Raw genomic sequence first — 17,996 nt, 5'->3', positions numbered from 1 at the left:
AGGGACGGGGCATCCACAAGCCCTCAGGGCTGCCTGTTCCAGCACCTCACCACTCTCATAGTAGAGAACATGTTGCAGCTGAGGGCTGAAACTTGTTTTTAATTGCCTGGATGTTGTTCAGTCTGTGAGCTCAGCAAACCACGCAGGAAGGATGTACAAACTTAGGAGCTGGCAGCTCTTCCTCTCTTTTGCATAGCTGCTGCATGCCTACAGCCAAGGTCTGCTGTGCACTGGGCAATGTATTTGTAGCGCAGCGCTACAGCAGAGAGCACCCATGTGTGATGTGAGCCTGGCTGTGCTGTGGGATAGCAGTGGTTGTCCATTACACCTTGGCACTGCGTGTGGCTAAAGTAACACGAATGTAGACCAAGCTGGGCCTGGCTGAAGTAAGGGCTGTGCACCAGCCTTGGAAGAGGGGAGCAGGCTCAGCAGCTGCAGAGGCTTCAGCCTTGCCGTGCATCTGCTTGCTTCATCGCTCTTGGTCAGCTCACAGATGCACCGCAGTCTCTTAGAAAGTGAGGCGTGCTCAGCCATCTGCTGAACTCACTGTCCTGACCTGGGGAGGTGAGGCCAGGCTGCAAAACCGTAGTGTTAACGAGCTTCCCTTTCTGTCTGACAGGAAGCCGAGAGGGGAGGGGAAGAAGTGTCGGAAGGTCTATGGGATGGAGAACAGAGATATGTGGTGCACTGCCTGCCGGTGGAAGAAGGCCTGCCAAAGGTTCATCGACTGAAGAGCAAAGTTATGCAGAGGATTTAGGGATGGGGAAGGACAACGACAGGACCAGATTGCTACACCTGCACTGTATCACTTCCCGTTTCCCTCCAGTGATGTGGTGTTGGGATTTTTGTTTTATTATTTTTTGATTTGTCGGTTGTTTTGGTTTTTTTTAACAAAGAGAGCTTTGTATCTCCAAGTGAAGCACTTGTAGCCAAGGAGAAGCACTAATTAAAACCTGTGTGGAGCAATAGAGCAAAAAAAAGTAAAAATAAAAAGCAAAACCAAGAACACACAACAAAATTCTGTCTTACGAAGTATTGACACCGGAGCAGCTATCAGTGTTTTTCTGTGTTGGTTTTTTTAAAAAAAAAAAAAAGGAAAAGTGAATTCCTTGCTAACTCTCTGAACTATTTGCTCCTTTGGGTTATTTTTAACCATTGCAGTCTCTTTGCTGCCAACATCTGTATTTGCTGAACTGGACATTTTTTCTTTTCCTGAAACGAAGATCTCTTTTTGAAAGCTTTCTAATAAACACTTCAGAGTCATATAAGCTACAGTTTACTCAACAAAAGCTGTAACTAAGACTGGAGACTGCTAAATAATTCTCCTGATACGAATGATCACGATGATATTATATTTTTGGAAAGGGGCTGTGGGAAGGAGTTGGGATTTTTGTTTGTTTCTTTCTAGGAGAAAAGAAAAGGCGGAATTTTCCTGAAGGACAAACTGCTCCTGGAAGGCTTTTAAACCATACACAGACCAGCAGAGTGGAAAGAGTAACTCATGTACCAAACTGGATTTCGAGCCTTTGGAGGAAGAGAAGCAGCAATGGACAGTCACCAGCAGATCCATCACTGCCAAAGTGGAGGGAAGAAATGCAATGACGGTTGATGGAAATCCGTAAGAATATAATGGGGGTCCGCTGGCTTTTCTTACTGCTCTTCCTGTTCATAGGGAGGAGCAACAGCTGGACCAGCACACGCGGTGCTGCGGTAGGCCTGTAAAGAGCTGGGAGATGCACTAGGATTCCATGTAGTACCTGTTCAGGGACACGATCCAGTCCAGCAGTTCTGCTCTTGCTTCCTTTTCTCGTATTCGAGAGATGGTTAAGATCATGGTTTGCTCAGCTTTGGTTTTTTTTTCTACATATTAAAGTTGCTAAAATTTATTTTGCGCCAAAAAAAAAAAAAAAAAAAGAAAAAAAAAAAGGTAAAGAAAATACCACAAAGTCATCTCAGAAAAAGAAGTACAACAGCTAAGGAGCAACATATGTATGGTAAAGGTTCATTTCTTAGCTCGTTTTGATAAACGAAGTGATGGGTTTCTATACTTGCAGATGTTGGAAAGATTGGATACTTCCATGTCTCTGTCCATTAGGAAGTACACCTGAGTGTGGGAAGCTGTGTTCTGTCTCAACTTACGTGGAATTGCCATTAACTGACCATTATTTCAATGCAGAAATAAAATAAGGATTTACTATGATATGAATGTATACCAGTAAATGACACTTGTCTGTTAAACAAAGCAAGACACCTTAAGGGGGAAAAAAGAAAAGCAAAACTTTGCTTCTTATGGAGGCGTAGAGGCCCAACATTTCTGGTTTTCTTTTCTTCAGACCATTTGAAATTAGACCAGATTTTTTTGTTGTTAATTATTTAATCTGCCTTCTCCTCTCTGAGATAAGGGACTCTTAATTATCCTGACAGCTTTCTAAAATCTGGTCCAGAGTTCACTTGATAGCTTTATTGAGCATGCACTGCTGCTTATGCTTGTGTGAAAGCACAGAACAACATTGCGGGCATTGAGAACGTGCACTAGGAATTCAGCAAAGCAGTACTGAGAGGTGAAGGATATAATAGAAGCTACTGGAGGATGTCATCTGGGTTCTTTTTAAACAAGTTAATTGGGCAATCAGATGCATAATTTGAGCGTGCTATTTCTGCAGTTGTTTACAAATTGTGTAATTTACATGCACAAGCAGCAAGATATGCTTGCATGCACGCAATTTCTTGCTTATTTGCCTATTGTGTTCTGTAAGTCATTTAAGAAAACAACAGGAGGTAGGCTCAAAAACATAGGTTGAAATAAATACACGTATGTATGTGTGTATCTATGTATGTGCACACATACATGTATGTATACGTAAAATCTGGAATCAGAAGGGAGGAGAAAGATTGGGTATCCATAGCCACTGTTTCAACATTGTTTTTTTCCCAGCAAAATGTGGGTTTTCTCTGCATGTTGTGTTGTTTTGGTTTTCTTAGTAAAACACCTCTGGGAATTCATAGCTCCAAATTTCATCTTTGAACACTTTGTGCATTTCTGTAGTAAGGCTTACTAGACCTGGGTCTTTCAGAGATGCTTCTGCTAATTTGCCCCTGTTTTTACAAGCACTGCTAAACTGATTATAAGGCATCTCATAATTCATTTGGCTATCGTAAGACCTTCAGTATTTGCTTATATATTTGTTCTTCCCCTCCTTTTGTGTTTTGCCTGTTTGCTTTGGAGAATTTTGTAAAGATAATGTATTAGAATGTATGTTATTTTCTTAACGTCATGGCATCATGAGAACCTTTCCTGAGGGCACTTTATGAATTATTGTAGTAAGATTATTCTTTATAGATTTCTGCACAGAAGATGGGTGGTGTTGTCAGCACAGATCGCTCTCTGGTACACATTTCATACAGATTACGTATAGGCACAAGAGCTGCGAGTCATCAGGTGTGACAGAGAAGTTTTGTTAAGCTGAGACTCGGAAATGCTTCAGCCACCACAGATTCTGCCAGGACAGAGTTAAACAATCCGTATTTTCACACCATTGGCAATCAGCAGAGTTTTTATTGAATGAGTTTGGTATCTTTAGGCTGTGGCATTTCTGGTGCTGCATCTCGCTTGTGGCCTAGGGTGGCACAGCCCTTGTGCTGCCTGAGGCCATCCCCCAGTGCTTCAGATCTCAAGTTCAGATTGTTGCCTGTCCTGGCATTACCAGGCACCATGCTTTGCGTCCAAGTTCTGCACAGTTCCTTTTAGAAAGAGTAAAATCCTTTGTTCCCCAGGGAGGAACTGGTTTGAAAGGCAGCTCAAACCTTGGCTCATTTCTCATCATTGGTACCCACCATTTTCTGTAATTTCTGTGTTTGTAGTTTTATAGGCCTTCATCTCTGACCTTCCAGAGAAGTCGGGAGGAGTGGCCAGAGTTTATCATGCGGTGTTTGTGTGCTGTGGGTGCTTGGGTGTGTGTGTACTTATGGCAAGAGCTGGGACCTCTCCCTGAGGTGTAAGGATGGAAGGATCTGTGTTAGCAGTGTAGCTAAATACTGCTGTTGGTGCTGCTTGGAGAAACTGCCCATGTCAGTGTCCCAGTGGCTATCAGCAGCATAGCTCCCACATCTTTTCTTCAGCTCTCTTGCTTGAACAAAGCTACATCCCGTGTCATAGAATCATAGAATGGCCTGGGTTGAAAAGGACCACAATGATCATCCAGTTTCAATGCCCTGCTGTGTGCAAGGTCGCCAACCAGCAGACCAGGCTGCCCAGAGCCACATCCAGCCTGGCCTTGAATGCCTCCAGGGATGGGGCATCCACAACCTCCTTGGGCAACCTGTTCCAGTGTGTCACCACCCTCTGTGTGAAAAACTTCCTCCTAATATCTAACCTAAACCTCCCCTCTCTCAGTTTAAAACCATTCTGCCTTGTCCTGTCACTATCCACCCTCGTAAACAGCCGTTCTCCCTATTTATACGCTCCCTTCAAATATTGGAAGGCCACAATGAGGTCTGCCTGGAGCCTTTTTTTCTCCAAGCTGAACAAGCCCAGTTCCCTCAGTCTTTCTTCACAGGAGAGATAAATGATCCCATTTATTCCATCCCTAAACAACAACAAAAAAATCTGGAAAAAGAGGTATTCTAAGAAATGCAGTTTGAAAATGTGATTGTGTTCCACCTGCTTCTCTATGAAACAGCAGCTACTGGACGTTACAAACTCCAGTCATCATCTTCATAACATTTGTTTCCATCCTGATGTGCCTGATTCTCTAGTGCCTTGCACAAGTGTAAGGGGTTACACAAGATGCAAAGTGAGCAAAAACTCTTCCACAAAGCAACGTGCAGCTTTGCACTTGCCTGTGATCAATAGCGGTCAAGGCATGAGCTGGACCTACAGGGCCTGTGTGATTCAGCAGGGCAGAAGGCCAGTCCCTCGAGTTGCTTTGCCTGCGTCAGTAGCCTGCTGTGATCATTAGCTGTCTGACAATGCATGGATTCCTCACACCATTCTGTCACCTGCATCACTCTCTTCATTCCTTCTCCCCTTCAGTAGGAAAACAGACAGACAGACAGCAGAAGGCAAAGCTTTCCCAGAAAGTTCTTAGAGGACGTGCATTTAAGAGTGGATTCCAGCTCTGTCTTGTCTCAGACGTGGATTTCCTTGCCCCAGAACACTGGTTTTCATTTATCCCCACCCGCAGGACAGGCTGTGGTTTCTTGTCAGTGCTATGGGCTGGAAGCAGCTGGAGCCACCCAGCCCAGGATGCAGGGCAGTCAGTCATGGCTGTTAGCGTGGCAATGCAATGTGATTCCTTCCATCTTTCCTCTGTAAATTTGTTGAAAAATCACCTCAGAACACGCACATGAAATGCAAAGATTGCTGGCCGTATGTAGAGATCCAGCAGGTTGCTAGAGAGGCTTGTTCCTGCTCAAATTGAAGTCTTCTGTAGGGGTGTGCTCTCCTTTTCTTAAAAGCATTTGAATCGGGATATGTTTGTGAAGTCTCACCTTTATCTTCTGTTTCCACATTATTGCATCTTCCCTTAGGTGATGGCACCGGAGTTGAGACCTGCACCAAGCAGTGGGTTCAACCTGTGCTTGACAGGGGTTAGCAGGTGGGTGGCTGGGGGCTGCTGGAAAGCAGCAATGTGAGATTTTGGGCTACTGTACGCACATGACAGCTTTATGACACCCTTAGCAAAATATTTGGTAGTGCATTAGCAAAAACCCAAGAACAAGGTCTGCTTCTGATGGCACCGAGCAACATAAAATCCTTGTTGGTCCTATTCTTGTTTGTATTAGAAGCAGGAATTCATTTGAAATGTAAGGGAATGATCAATTCATTGGCAAGCCACTGTTCTGCTTTTATAATACATCACTCCAAGAATATTTTTCCTTCATTGTTAATGGGAGATACCTAAAATGCCATGAGATAAATGAATTAAGCAGTGCCAATACTACTGCAGCTTCTAAATTACTTTGGACAGTACACAGTATTACACTGTCACAGTAGGGTTTTGAGATTAAATCCAAATTCTTGATGTGCGTCTTTGTAAGACATGGTCTCTGATGTGCTTACGTGTTCATTTTTAACATCTCTGCCAATGGGAAAGGCCATGATTTCTAACTTGCATTTAAATCCAGTCCTGTTCAAAAATTTATGTTTGACCTCAGAGTCTTTATGCCGCCACGTTACACCCTATGGCCATTCGCATACAGTGCGTGACGTGCAGGTAAACAGAACTTACTGAGCTGTCTGTACACAATGCCTTGGGAGCACTAGCAAAAAAAGAGATGGTTAACACAGATTTCCTCAGGGACCACAGGAAGGCTGCAAAGGCAGGATGTAGCTTTATTTGAGTGGTAGATGGGTGAGAATTTGATTATTTCTTTTTTGTATTCTAGGCAGATTTAAAGAGCAATATGTCACTACTTGAATCATTAAACTTGGAAGAAAGCACTAACTGGTGAACGTGATCTCACTTAACACTATCGCTTATCAAGTTCTAAATACAAAACAGACATTTTAGCTGTTAGAAAAATGTAGGAAATGAGCTTGAACCATAATCTAAATATAGTACAAACCTATACATTTGTATAAATATTTTCAGAACATGCTGTAAATATAAAGGGTTCTTGTTTATATGATTGCTTGATTGAAGCGTACTTTGTTTATAATTGAACTACTTCCTACCAATTTATTTCAACAAGCAAAAAAAAAAGAACATGCTAACATTAAACCCCACAGGGTTTTTGGATTGCAATAGGAATGTGAGAAAAAAGAAACGTTGTAACTGTATATTTTATCATATGCAAGCATTTCTGAGATAGGTAAGAGGTGTCTATTATTTGCCATCAAGTGGCAGGGAACTTACCTGAGCACATCAGGAAGAAGTGTGTGAGCTGCATGAAAGTGTTGTGTACAGTGCCACCCACCTGAATTGTGGTGCACACAGCACTCCTGGAGGCACAGGGCTCTGAGGACATCAGGAAATAAGGAAGTTCACCTAAAACACGAGGATATTGTGCTTTTAAGACACAAATGATGTTGTCCCTGTGTAATTTTCTAGTGCTAAAGATCATCAGTACTTTTACTGCAATGGAAATTGCAGCCTTATTAGTAAGGTGCAATACTTACGAAGGGCTAAACTGTGGAAACAAGTGGTGAAGTGGTGTGTGGATACATCACTGCCAAATGTGCACTCTTGTAAAACTAGTTTCTTTAGCACTGGGATGTAAGTACCTCTCTAAAATTATCATGTTGGTATGATTTTATAACCATTGATTGTAAGTTATGAAACAGAATGTGGGATTTCAGAAGAACCAAAAGGAAGAGGGGAAGCTGTAAATTACATAGAATAGTGGTATGTTGTCTTATGTGGCAGAAGTAGCTGTGACACCTTTACAAAGCTGTACACATTTTGGATTACTGAAAAAAAAAATAATACCCTTGGTTACAAAAATAGTTCAACCTGAATGCAGTTTGGAAATTGCATTGATGTCAAGAAAATACCTTCTTCTGAGTAAATTTTGCTTCATTTCTTGCCTATTATTATCAGGCTTTGTTTGTTCACAATCAGTGCTCTGATTGTGAAGATATTCCCCAACTAGCAATACATGGCTTGAAATCGTGTTCATTTGAAAGTACCTTTTGAAATGGAGAGATTTCTTCCTTTACTACCCCGTATAATAATGATTTGTGCTGTCTTGAGTAGAGAGTCCATCAAGCAAATAGATTTGTACAAAAAGATTATTTTGTAGTTCTGTTATGGAAAGAATGGGAATGACCAAATGGAAGGGCTGCTCACCTCGTTCCTGGAGAATATCTGCTCTCCATCCGCACTGTGAGGTCCACAGAATACAGGGTGCCCAGTGTGGTGCATCCTGGGCTTTCGCTGTACACTAAAGACATACTGCTGTTTTTCCATTGCTTACTGCTTTTGTCATCTTCTCAGAATCCATCATCTTTTAGTGAAAGATTGGAACAATTCCATCTGCTGAACAGGAGGGGTTTGTTCTTTTCTTCTGACTTCCTCCAGTAAGGGGCCAGAGGACAAGCTGAGATAGAGACATCAGCAACAGACTTGAGCCTGGAGGGAAGACATGAAACAAAATTGCTCAGAGAAAGAAAGTAGAAGGAATCTTGTGTGTTGGCTGTTTCTACATATGACTGATGCCTGTGGCTCCAGAATAAGGTGGCACAGAGGAAACCTTGTAGCACAATCCTCATTCAGATGCTGAAGCACTTTTTCCTCCCTCGTCATGCAAACAGTTCAGCAGGAATTACTTCTAATTAGTCTGAGGAGGAGAGGAAGAGCAGAAGGTGTTGTTGTAAGGAGGGCACCTTGTGAAGCCTGCATGAACCCTGCCTGCAGCCAGGGTCCCGCACTGCATCTCTCATCCTGCATGAGTCCAAAGCAGCCAGTTACAGATGTCTCTTTTGATTTCATTTACAAGTCTGGTAAGACATCTTGTTGCACAATAAGAGCAAAATGCACTGTAAGGAACTGAGCTTGATGCATTCCATTTTTTTCTCAGGAGAGCTCCATTAGCCCTGTGGATAACTTCAGTGACCAGGACTGCTCCTGTGGGTGGCAGCTGTAGAGAAGAGGCAGTGGATTTTCCTCCATGCGATTGTTCCCACTGGCACTGGGACTTACAGACCTGTGTGTCTCCCCTTCTGAGTGCTGGAAATGAGAAATGTGCAATCAGGCTTTGTGAGAGGGGTAGATGTGTACCTAGAGATGTGCTCACTGCTGCTAGGCCTTGGTGGCCTTTCCAGTGATACCAGAGTGACTGTAGGTTGGATGTGTCATTTCGGCGTGGATTTAAGAGCTGCTTAGCACGTGGTGTTCAGTGTGCCATGCATCCCACTGCTGCCAGTGGGAAGGAGGTTTCTCAGAGCAGGATCCAAGATGGCTGCCAGCCCATCATGGCCAGTCGCGTAACCTGGGCCACCCGATGGGAAGTCACCCCGTGCTCTGTAGAGAAATTAATGTTCTTCTTTCCAGAGAGTGAAATGGGACTGCTCTGGTTTTGCCTAGCACTGCCATTTCAAAGCGGGTTCGATGGGCTCCTGCCCTTGTCCCCGGACTCTTCTTTCTGCTGGGGCCTGGGGAGATCTAGCCCAGGTTGTGCTGGCTTGGACCCCTCCTGAAAGCACAGCCCTGTATACAGTGCCTAACGCTGCATCAGAGTGTTGCTTCTTGGGTTGGTAGCTCTGCATCCCACGTGGCAGGCACAGTAACGGGGCCCTAGCCCCTCCTGCCTCAGCTGTGGGCTCAGTAGGGGCCTGGACACCAAACCCCTACAGCTGCACTGGCACCCGCTCACTCAGATCTCCTGCAGTACTATTAGAATAGCATTGATTTTGATATGAAAATGATTTTGTAGGGAAAGTAACAGGAGTTATATTAATAATCCTATATCCCGTGAGCCATAATGTTAAGCGTGGCATGATTTTGCTAAGCAGATGCTGGAGGACTAATGGGACATGAAGAGCAACCTGTGGGGACCTCAGTCCTGCCCTGACCACAGGTACACCCTGGAGCCAAGCTGATGTTATTTGGGTTAAATGGGGAAGTGCTGTCTTTCTCTCTGTAGATCTCTGGGCCACAGAGAAGCAGGATACATTTCTTGTCCTGGTAGTGGAACTTTCCTAAATAGAAAGACCCATCTCTTCTTGCAGATTTTTGGTCTCTGGAGTACAGTGTCAGTGGGACGGTGGTGGGGAGTGCTGGGGCCTGGTGGGGAAGGGTTCATAATGTACTTGGAGAAGGAGAAAATCAATTGCACTATGATTATTTACACTGTGTGAAAAAAAGCAATTATACTTCCTAGTCATCTGCTGTTTATATTTTATATTTTAGAAGTATTTCTAGCTATAAGTCTGTAGAAAAGCAAGAGCCCAGTTACCCGGTGTTAATGAATACAGAACTTCTCATACATGCTGCTTGCATAAGACAACAGTATCCATGCATCCTTCTGTCTCTTTTTAGTCATGAAAGGGAAGTACCTGCCTGCATATACTGGTTTTCCTTTGAGTCCTATCAAGTATTGTTTTAGAGAGTATAAAGTAAATTGAAGTTCCTTTTCTGCTTTATTTTTAGAATCAGAGCATCTTCTCTTACAGTGTAAATTTACTTTTGTGGAGCTCTAATGTGCTCTGCATTGCACTTTATATATTTGTCACTTGTTGGGCCATTTATTTTTGATATACAAAACAATAAAATTTTTGTTACTCTAGTTTTACCTAGAAAATAACCATGAAACTAAGATGTTTGTATAAAAATGCAAGTTCCATAAAATGTAGCAAATGAACTATTTAGATTGGAAATGTTTTTAATGATAGTGCTGAGAAATATTATAGCCTCTGAAATGATTTACTATTTAGGAAATTCAATATATTTATGGATAACATGAGTATCCACTGGAGTATCAGTCAATGGAGTATGAATAAACAGGAGACAAAGCTGAAGCCGTTGGATTTGCTCCTATAAAAGACTTGTATTAGTTCAACTGATATGAGCCTGAGATGGCCTTTGGCTCTGCAGGGCTGCACTCATGCCAGTATGACTGACTACCATGAGAAGCCAAGATGCTGTTTCTGCTTGTTTTTTTTCTGGCTTTATCCCCTCCAGCCTGGGGAACCAGCGTCCTAAAGACAATCTTCTTGTTCCTAAGTGCACTAATGAAGAACTCGTCTTCCCCAGAATTTTGTTGTCAAGCATGGGACGCTAACACTGTCCACATGTAGGTTAATATGAGTGCCAGTTTCACTGCTTTAAATGGAAACCAATTTCTCTGCCACTGCACAGAATCTCTTGAAATTTTGTGGAGTATACTGAAAGAAAAAGACATTTGCACTTTGTCCAAACTGCGTTTGCTCCAAATCACAGCTGGTACTGTGTGTGCCTGCGACAGCCATCCTGCAGAGCCGAACCGTGAAGGGGACGAGGGCTGCGATGCCCCCTCCTTCACGTGGTGAAGCATTCTCCCTAGCTGTACGCACAGGTTCTCTGTGGAGAGATGGATATCCCCGTGAAAGCTCCTTGTCAGCCATGCAGCAGAGTCCCTGTCCCCCTTCAGAGCCTTCAGACGCTCTGCTTTCTCATTTCTGCACCCATAGGTGCCAGCAGAAGTGAATGGCTCAACCTCACAGTGTGAAGACAGTCCCAGCTTGAGTTGCGAATGCATCACCTTGCCGTTGTTTCACACAGCCTCACCTTCACCTACAAAAGATAAGCAGGGCCAAGGGACTCTGACGGATGGTGGTTCTTCAGGCAGCGCACACAGCTCTGCTGCCCAGCTGCTTTCTGCATTCTTGGATGTGTTTGAAGGAAAGTTGAAAAGAGAGGAGACTTTTGCAAGTAGCTGATACTGGCAATCTCATTTGATCCTGCCAATCTGAGGCAGTGGTACAGATGTAGGTTCTTCCACTGCTGGCTGCTTGTACATGGCTAAACATCAGCCAGCACACACTGTTTCTTAAGCTGAAACCCCTCTCAGAACAGGAAAATGCCACCATGAAGACCTTTGTTATCTCCCTCCCTGTCTTCTTGTTGCACTGGCAGCAGGAGAAAAGTGCAGAAATCATAGGAACCTGGCCATAACTCATCCAAATGCCTTTGCACTGCCACAGGCATTAGATGAAAAACTCGGAGCATCCAAAATTTCTCTAGGAATTTTACTGTTACTTTCTTGGGGAAAAAAAGGATTTAAAGTCTTTGGGTCCACATCTGAGTTGATTTTGCATGCTGAATCAAGAGCACTTCCAACAACCTTCAGATACATAGGCAGTTATCCGTAGTACAAGTGATGCTACTCGAACGTTTTGATTATTTTTCTTAAAACATTTGTGAAATTAGCAATGTGCATATTAGTATCTTTAAATCTATGAAGAAAATAACATTAAATATTTTTTAAAAGCATGTGCTTTCACTTGAAATGTGAAAGAAAACTACTGAAAGTATGTAGTTTGCTAAGCACTGGCTCCTGAGTTTGTTAATGCACTAAACTTGCATTCGACAGAGTAACTTCTTCTAAGTAATAATTTCTTCTCTAATTATTTGAATAATTCAGGAGATGAACAGTTTGTTTCTGGTCACTGGGTTTTAGAAAGAAGAAATCTCGTCCTGCTGCACTTTTAAAATTCAGTATTTGTATGGAAAAAAAAATCTTGTTGCTTTTCCATTTCCAACTGAATGATCAGCTCAAATAAGGATCTGAATCATCTCGTAACTTTTTTCTAAAGTAAAAACTGAGAACATGAAAAACCGTGAACGCGAGGAATGGTGCACAAAGTCATGAACTATGTTCAGAATTCTGATTGGTGAAAGTCTTTGTTAAAATTATGTTGTGTTGCACATCACCCTGATACAGTGAGAAAACAATTTTTCTTCTGAAAGAAAGAAGGAAGAGGGAAAAGGACAAATGGAAAACAAGATTAAATGACATCAGTTAAACCCAGGTTTCCTGCTTGTTTTTAGGTCAATCCCTCCCATTCTGTCACTGCTATGGGATGCTCAGGACAACAGACATTCCTCATGGGAAGCAGCTCGGCTCCAAAGTGGGAAATCAAAGCTGTGAGCAAATTTGTAGAGTTTTCAAAATATTAGCTATTGCCAAAAAAAGCATCAAAGCACTACTTGCTACTGAACGGGAATTTCGGTGTTTCAAAGGAATCACTTTTTAATCCAGATCATTGCTGTATTTACAAACAGATTTCTGTCGGTCTACTTGCTTGTCTCTTAGGGCTATGTATGTCCACACCTCAGAGCAGGACACAACTAATACTCAGATGGCCACAACTGAACTGGAATCTCTCGCACTTCCCAGTTACGTTACACATTTTTGAAGAAAGAGCAATCTTTGACTGAAAAACTACTGAAAACCATCTCAAAATAAGGCAACGAGAAAAAGAAACAGCTTCATTTGGGAAACACCACTGAGTTCCCATCAATCCACAAGATGCGTGCTTAGTTGCCCTCCTGTAGCTTTGTCAGATCGCATTTCTGTTGAAGGCAGGCGGTGATTAAACTACATAGCAAAGAGACTTCCTTTGATCTATGTAAATGAATGTATATGTATCAACTATGCATTTTCATCCAGCTGCAAACTGTATCTCTAAGCAGTTAAATCTAGCCTTTTTCTCAATGTTAGCAACTCCCAAACTCTAGGAAAAGAAGGTGCTCCTCATCTTTTTTAGCATATAATTCTCTCCTGTCTTGCTTCTGTGCTTTACAAAGGCAAGATGTGTGAGGGGAGAGCTGTGAGGCCCAAGGAGCACCGAGCAGGGCCATGGCTGAAGCTGGAACCTGTGACCGAGACCAGGCTGGGCCCAGCATGGTTGAGCAGAGGGCTGTGGCTGCTGCTCCAGCTCCAGCACGTCTTCCACAGTCGGGCAGCGGAGCGGGATCAGCAGCTGCTGCCTCACACAGGGTCAGTGGGAGTCTGCAGCAGTGCTGGAAGAAGCTATGCCTAAGAGGAGGCCACTGCAGACTGGGTTTACAGCCCTCGCTGTCCCCCTGTGAGAGCTTTTCTGGCCACCACAGCCCCAGGTCTGTCCTTACCTCTCCATGTCACACAGCACCCAGGAGCCTCCTCTGACTGCAGGTGTATGGCAGCGCTTGCAGTAGGCAGTTCTTCACTGTGAGCACTGCTGTGGCTTCAGGAGAGGAAGGGTCAGGCCCCGGTCTGAGCGTATCCCTGCTAGAAGGAATTAGGAGAAGTTGAAAACGGAGTCTTGTTCCTAATAAAATGAAGGAAAAAGGTGCTGCATGCAATGTTATTACTTCCATTTCAGGTTGTTGCTGTAATATTCATCAGCCCGGTCTGGTCAGTGAATTAAGTGTGTTTCTTATGGCTTATCTTGCAGGAAGAAAGACCAAAAAAAAAAAAATAATAAAAATAAAAAATAAAATAAAATCCTTCTCTCATATGCAACCTATTCAAGTATTTGATACTAGTATGGCAGCAGTGGTATTTTTATCTATCCAGAGATGTGCATTCATTTGGGTTATGCTCGATTGAGAAATATTTTTGCAGTACGTATTTGTATTTGATGGGCTGCAGCCCTTCATTTTATATTCTCTACAAGAATTAGCACGGAAATGATGCTTCCCCATTTATTGAGCTACCTGACCATCCCGGCTGTCTGCATACAAAGTATTTCCAGAACTTTGGAGGATTTGGGATTTTGGTTTGGTTTAAACACTGTCCTTCTTTAAAAAACAAAACAAACAAAAAAAAAATTAAAAAAAAAAAATTAAAAAAAAAAGCAGTGCTTAATAGAAAAGCATATTCCTTACCAGGGCTCCTGCAACGTGATGCAGAGAACCCAGTGACACGATGCAAACGCTTGAGGCCAGGTCTCCGCGGGTTCTCAGCAGCCACAGCTCCCATGGCTGCAGCACGTCCACCAGCAGAGGAGCTGCCCCCAGGAGGGGCACGTGGAGCTGCGGGGTGCTCAGCGTGCTGCAGGGGCTCTCTGGAGCTGGCACATCCTCCTGCCAGGACGTGGCCTGTAACAGCAACAGAAGGACACTGCTGCATCTCTGCAACCCGGGATGTCCTGCGGGTCTGCTGCGGCTCTGGCTGCAGTCCCTCAGCTCAGAGCTCTGAGCGCAGCTCTCGGGCTTTGGCATCACTTACCATCACAAAGGTAACTTTTTAAATGAGAAAGAGCTTCCAACTCTGGCACTAATGGAAATACTGAATACTTTTAACATATATATATATATACATGTATATATATATTTGGAAAGTATTTGAAAAGAAAAAAAAAAAGTGTGGTTTTATATACAACTTATACAACTTTTAGCCAAATAGAAGCATTCTGATTATTACTTCTGTGGACAGCTGTCCACCTGTAAATAAGTTCCTGTGTTCAGGTACCTGAACTTGGAGAAAAAAATAATAAAGACTGTTCACTGGCTATGCGCTTTGCTAGCTCTTGCTTCCTTTGTACATAAGAGGTAACTGTTTAAATGTTGGGTGGGGTTTTTTTTAATTTAACTGCTGTTCCTCTAAAGAAAGAAGAAAAAAAAAAATCTTTTGACTTTGTTTTCTCTTTTCTGAGTCAATACAAAGATTTTGTAACTTTTTACTGCAGAAATGGATAAATCCGTGGTGCTATGTGAATCTGAGAGTCAAACTGGCCATAGCAGACACACAAGTTAGGATGCACTTTTCCTGTGGCACACGATGTATTTTCTCAGAATGGACTTTCAAAGGACCATCAGATGTTTACATTTCTTCTTGTTGCCCCAAAAATCATTTTGGATATAGAAATAACCTCCAAAAATAGAGAAAGACGCGATGCATTCCCGATGGGATGAATCCTTACACCTAGCTATCTACAACAGTTTGTACAAATACCATTTTAGAGATAGTTGAAATATTGGGCTTTCATACTTTGTAATGCTTGGATGTGACAATAAATATGCTGTTGCTATCTATCTAGTCTAACCTCATTGTAGGCCTGTAATTTCCTGTTTATGGTTATGTCATGAATTGCACTGGCTTGACTTCAGCCAAATACTGACTGTTCAGCTGAAATATTCCGACTGTTATGATGTCCACAAAACATTAATTAAATGCACTTGTAACCGACTACTGAGGAGTATGTCAAGTTATTCATGTAATAAAACCCATATGTATGACTTTTGCAACTTGTTTATGCGACTTCAGTTCTTTTATGCCATGAACACCAGCACATCGACCAAGGGCCAATTTAAGTCCATGGCAGCCTTCACGTGGACTTCATTACAAACAGGACTGTCTCCCCTCCCTTGGATCAGAAGGCAGATAACACACCAGAGCATGATCTGAGACATACAAGATAGGAACAGGGACTTCAAGTTTTACACTTGGGCCCACTGATTGTTAAGTTCAGCCTTCAGCAGGTAATTACTCCTTGCCACTTCTGGGCTTATGCTACAGAACTGGTCCTCCTGATGTACATTACATTACAAGCACTTTTTCCTGCCCTGCCCTTGCCTAGCAGTGGGGGTGCTTCCCTGTGTACACTAAGAAACATTCCTGACAGCCTAAGCTTCAGGATAAGCCTTCTTTCTCATGGCAAGCCTAACAAAGCTAACAGCTTCCAACTTGCAAGTTGGAGACCATCCCCCAGAAAAGGTAAAAATTTACACTGTTTCTGTCCAAACTCTCAACTTTCCTACTAGCTTTGTTAGGTCATATTTAATTTTTCCTAATGCATTCCTACCCTCTCCTGCAAAGCCAACTGCAATATAAATAGCAGAGCTATTAAATTTAATGAGTGGTTTAATCACTCTTCGGTTCATATTTTTCTCCCTTCGGGCAACACCTCACCGCACACGCGGAGAAGCCGTCGTCCATCTCTAGTAAGGAAGATCTCTGAGCTCACCCGTTCTCCAAGGCAGTGAGAACAGCTCAGTGAAGTGCCTCCATCCTGCTGCCCACCGCTGCCAGTCGGGTTAGGGTTAGTCTGAACGGCCCCTCCTGAGCTGCTGGGAGAGCTGCTCCTTGGGAGCTTCTGCTGGAGCAGTCCATCAGCTTCGGAGATGCCTCCTGCCAAGCAGGCACCCAGAGCCGTCCAACCTGCACCATGGGAGACCTGTGACTTAGTGATTCCACAGCCAGCTCCTCTAGAAATAAAAAGGATTCTGAAGTCATAATTAGCAAGGAAGCGTTTAGTGCTATTTCAGATTAAATCCCACTAATTAAATGCCACTCTAAGAGATAATAATCTCTGCTGCTATTGATGTTTCTGAAGACAGGCACGCTGACCACCACAGCTAGCCTCATGCAAATGACATGCTTCGTAATTCTGTATAAAGCAGAAGAATTAAAGAAAAGCTATTTCAGTTTAGTGTAAGCTTGAATCCCTTCACTCCCCACAGGCTGTGGCCCTTTTTGAGCTAATTCCAGACAGCTTTAATAAATAAGTGACTACCTCACCTGCATTTGGTTTAGAAATATTTTATATCTTCACATACTTCAGAAAATGTTGAGCCAGAACAATCCTCTCTCTGCACGCATTAATAACTTTCTCTGAATTCATTTCTTTTATCTAAAATAATTCCCTAAATTCAAATTTGGGTTTCAAATACTCTTGGCTGCAGGAAAACGGGTTTTCTTGAAATATTCTGTGCATTTTATATTTCAAATACTGTCATCTTTTTCTACACCAGTGCCTTTGAGACCTGTTCTCCAAATGTAGTGTTACAAAATCATTATGTTATGGTCTTGCTTCTTGTGTGAGATCCCAGTAGGAACTTGTTGCATTGAAAAAGAACATTTTAGCAGTGAAAGTGCTGCTTCAGGAACAGTAGTATTTGGTTCCCCTTAAATGAAGGCATTATTTTCTATTTTACGTGCTTAAGCTGTCAGCTTTTCTCTTCTCCTCCCTCCCACTCTCTTATGGTGCCAAGAAAAATATTTCAGTTATAAATTTGGCCTTATTAGTTTGAAGTCTGAGCTGTGAGAGATCGTGTTTTTGCAGTAGAAAACTTCTTGAATTAAGCTATAGGCCTTTACTAAACTCCCTTACAAAATGGCTGCAGGGGTTGTTTTTCCACCAAGAGCTGTTGAGGCAGAGCCTAGTACAGAGTTGAGTGAGAATGCCAAGTATTTTGTTTTTCAGAACGTTCTGACCAGGTGGGTGGATATCAGTAGCAGCTGAGGCAGATAGGTAGGGTAGGGAGAGCCTCGTATACCTTGTCCTCCTGTCCCCCTTTATGAATAGGGAATTACAGGTGAGCTTATTGTCCTCCTGTTCCCCTTTGAAAAATGAAAAACAGGTGGATGATAGACCTAGAAGCATACCTTAGCAACTACTTCGGGTAGGTTGTGAGCTTGAGATGCTCGGCCAAGGAGTGCCAGAAGAGATGTGACACACGTTGGAGAGAGGATACGGAACAGAACGGACTTCGCTGACACGGTGTGCAATTCCACCCTCGCCACAAGGGTGCGTGCATCCATTACTGCAGTAATGAATAAACTTTGCTGCTCCACAGAGATCGCTGCCT

At 42.9% G+C, this 17,996-nt stretch overlaps 1 protein-coding gene across 2 annotated transcripts in view; it reads left to right on the top strand.

The window, feature by feature from the left end:
• ZNF704 (zinc finger protein 704) overlaps positions 1–14,260 on the top strand; it is a 91,682-nt gene extending 77,422 nt beyond the window's left edge. For both annotated transcript variants that reach the window (XM_052704014.1, XM_052704016.1), the window contains exon 9: positions 620–14,260. In XM_052704014.1, the coding sequence (XP_052559974.1) occupies positions 620–731 (112 nt within the window). In that variant the 3' untranslated portion in view covers positions 732–14,260. The remainder of the gene's footprint in view (positions 1–619) is intronic.
• Positions 14,261–17,996: the final 3,736 nt, after the last annotated feature.

The sequence above is a fragment of the Tympanuchus pallidicinctus genome, unplaced genomic scaffold (genome assembly GCF_026119805.1).
Source record: "Tympanuchus pallidicinctus isolate F22 unplaced genomic scaffold, pur_lepc_1.0 scaffold5, whole genome shotgun sequence".
NCBI classification, from domain to species: domain Eukaryota; kingdom Metazoa; phylum Chordata; class Aves; order Galliformes; family Phasianidae; genus Tympanuchus; species Tympanuchus pallidicinctus.
Note: the sequence above shows the minus strand (reverse complement) of the source record. Positions and strands in the feature narration are given on the sequence as shown.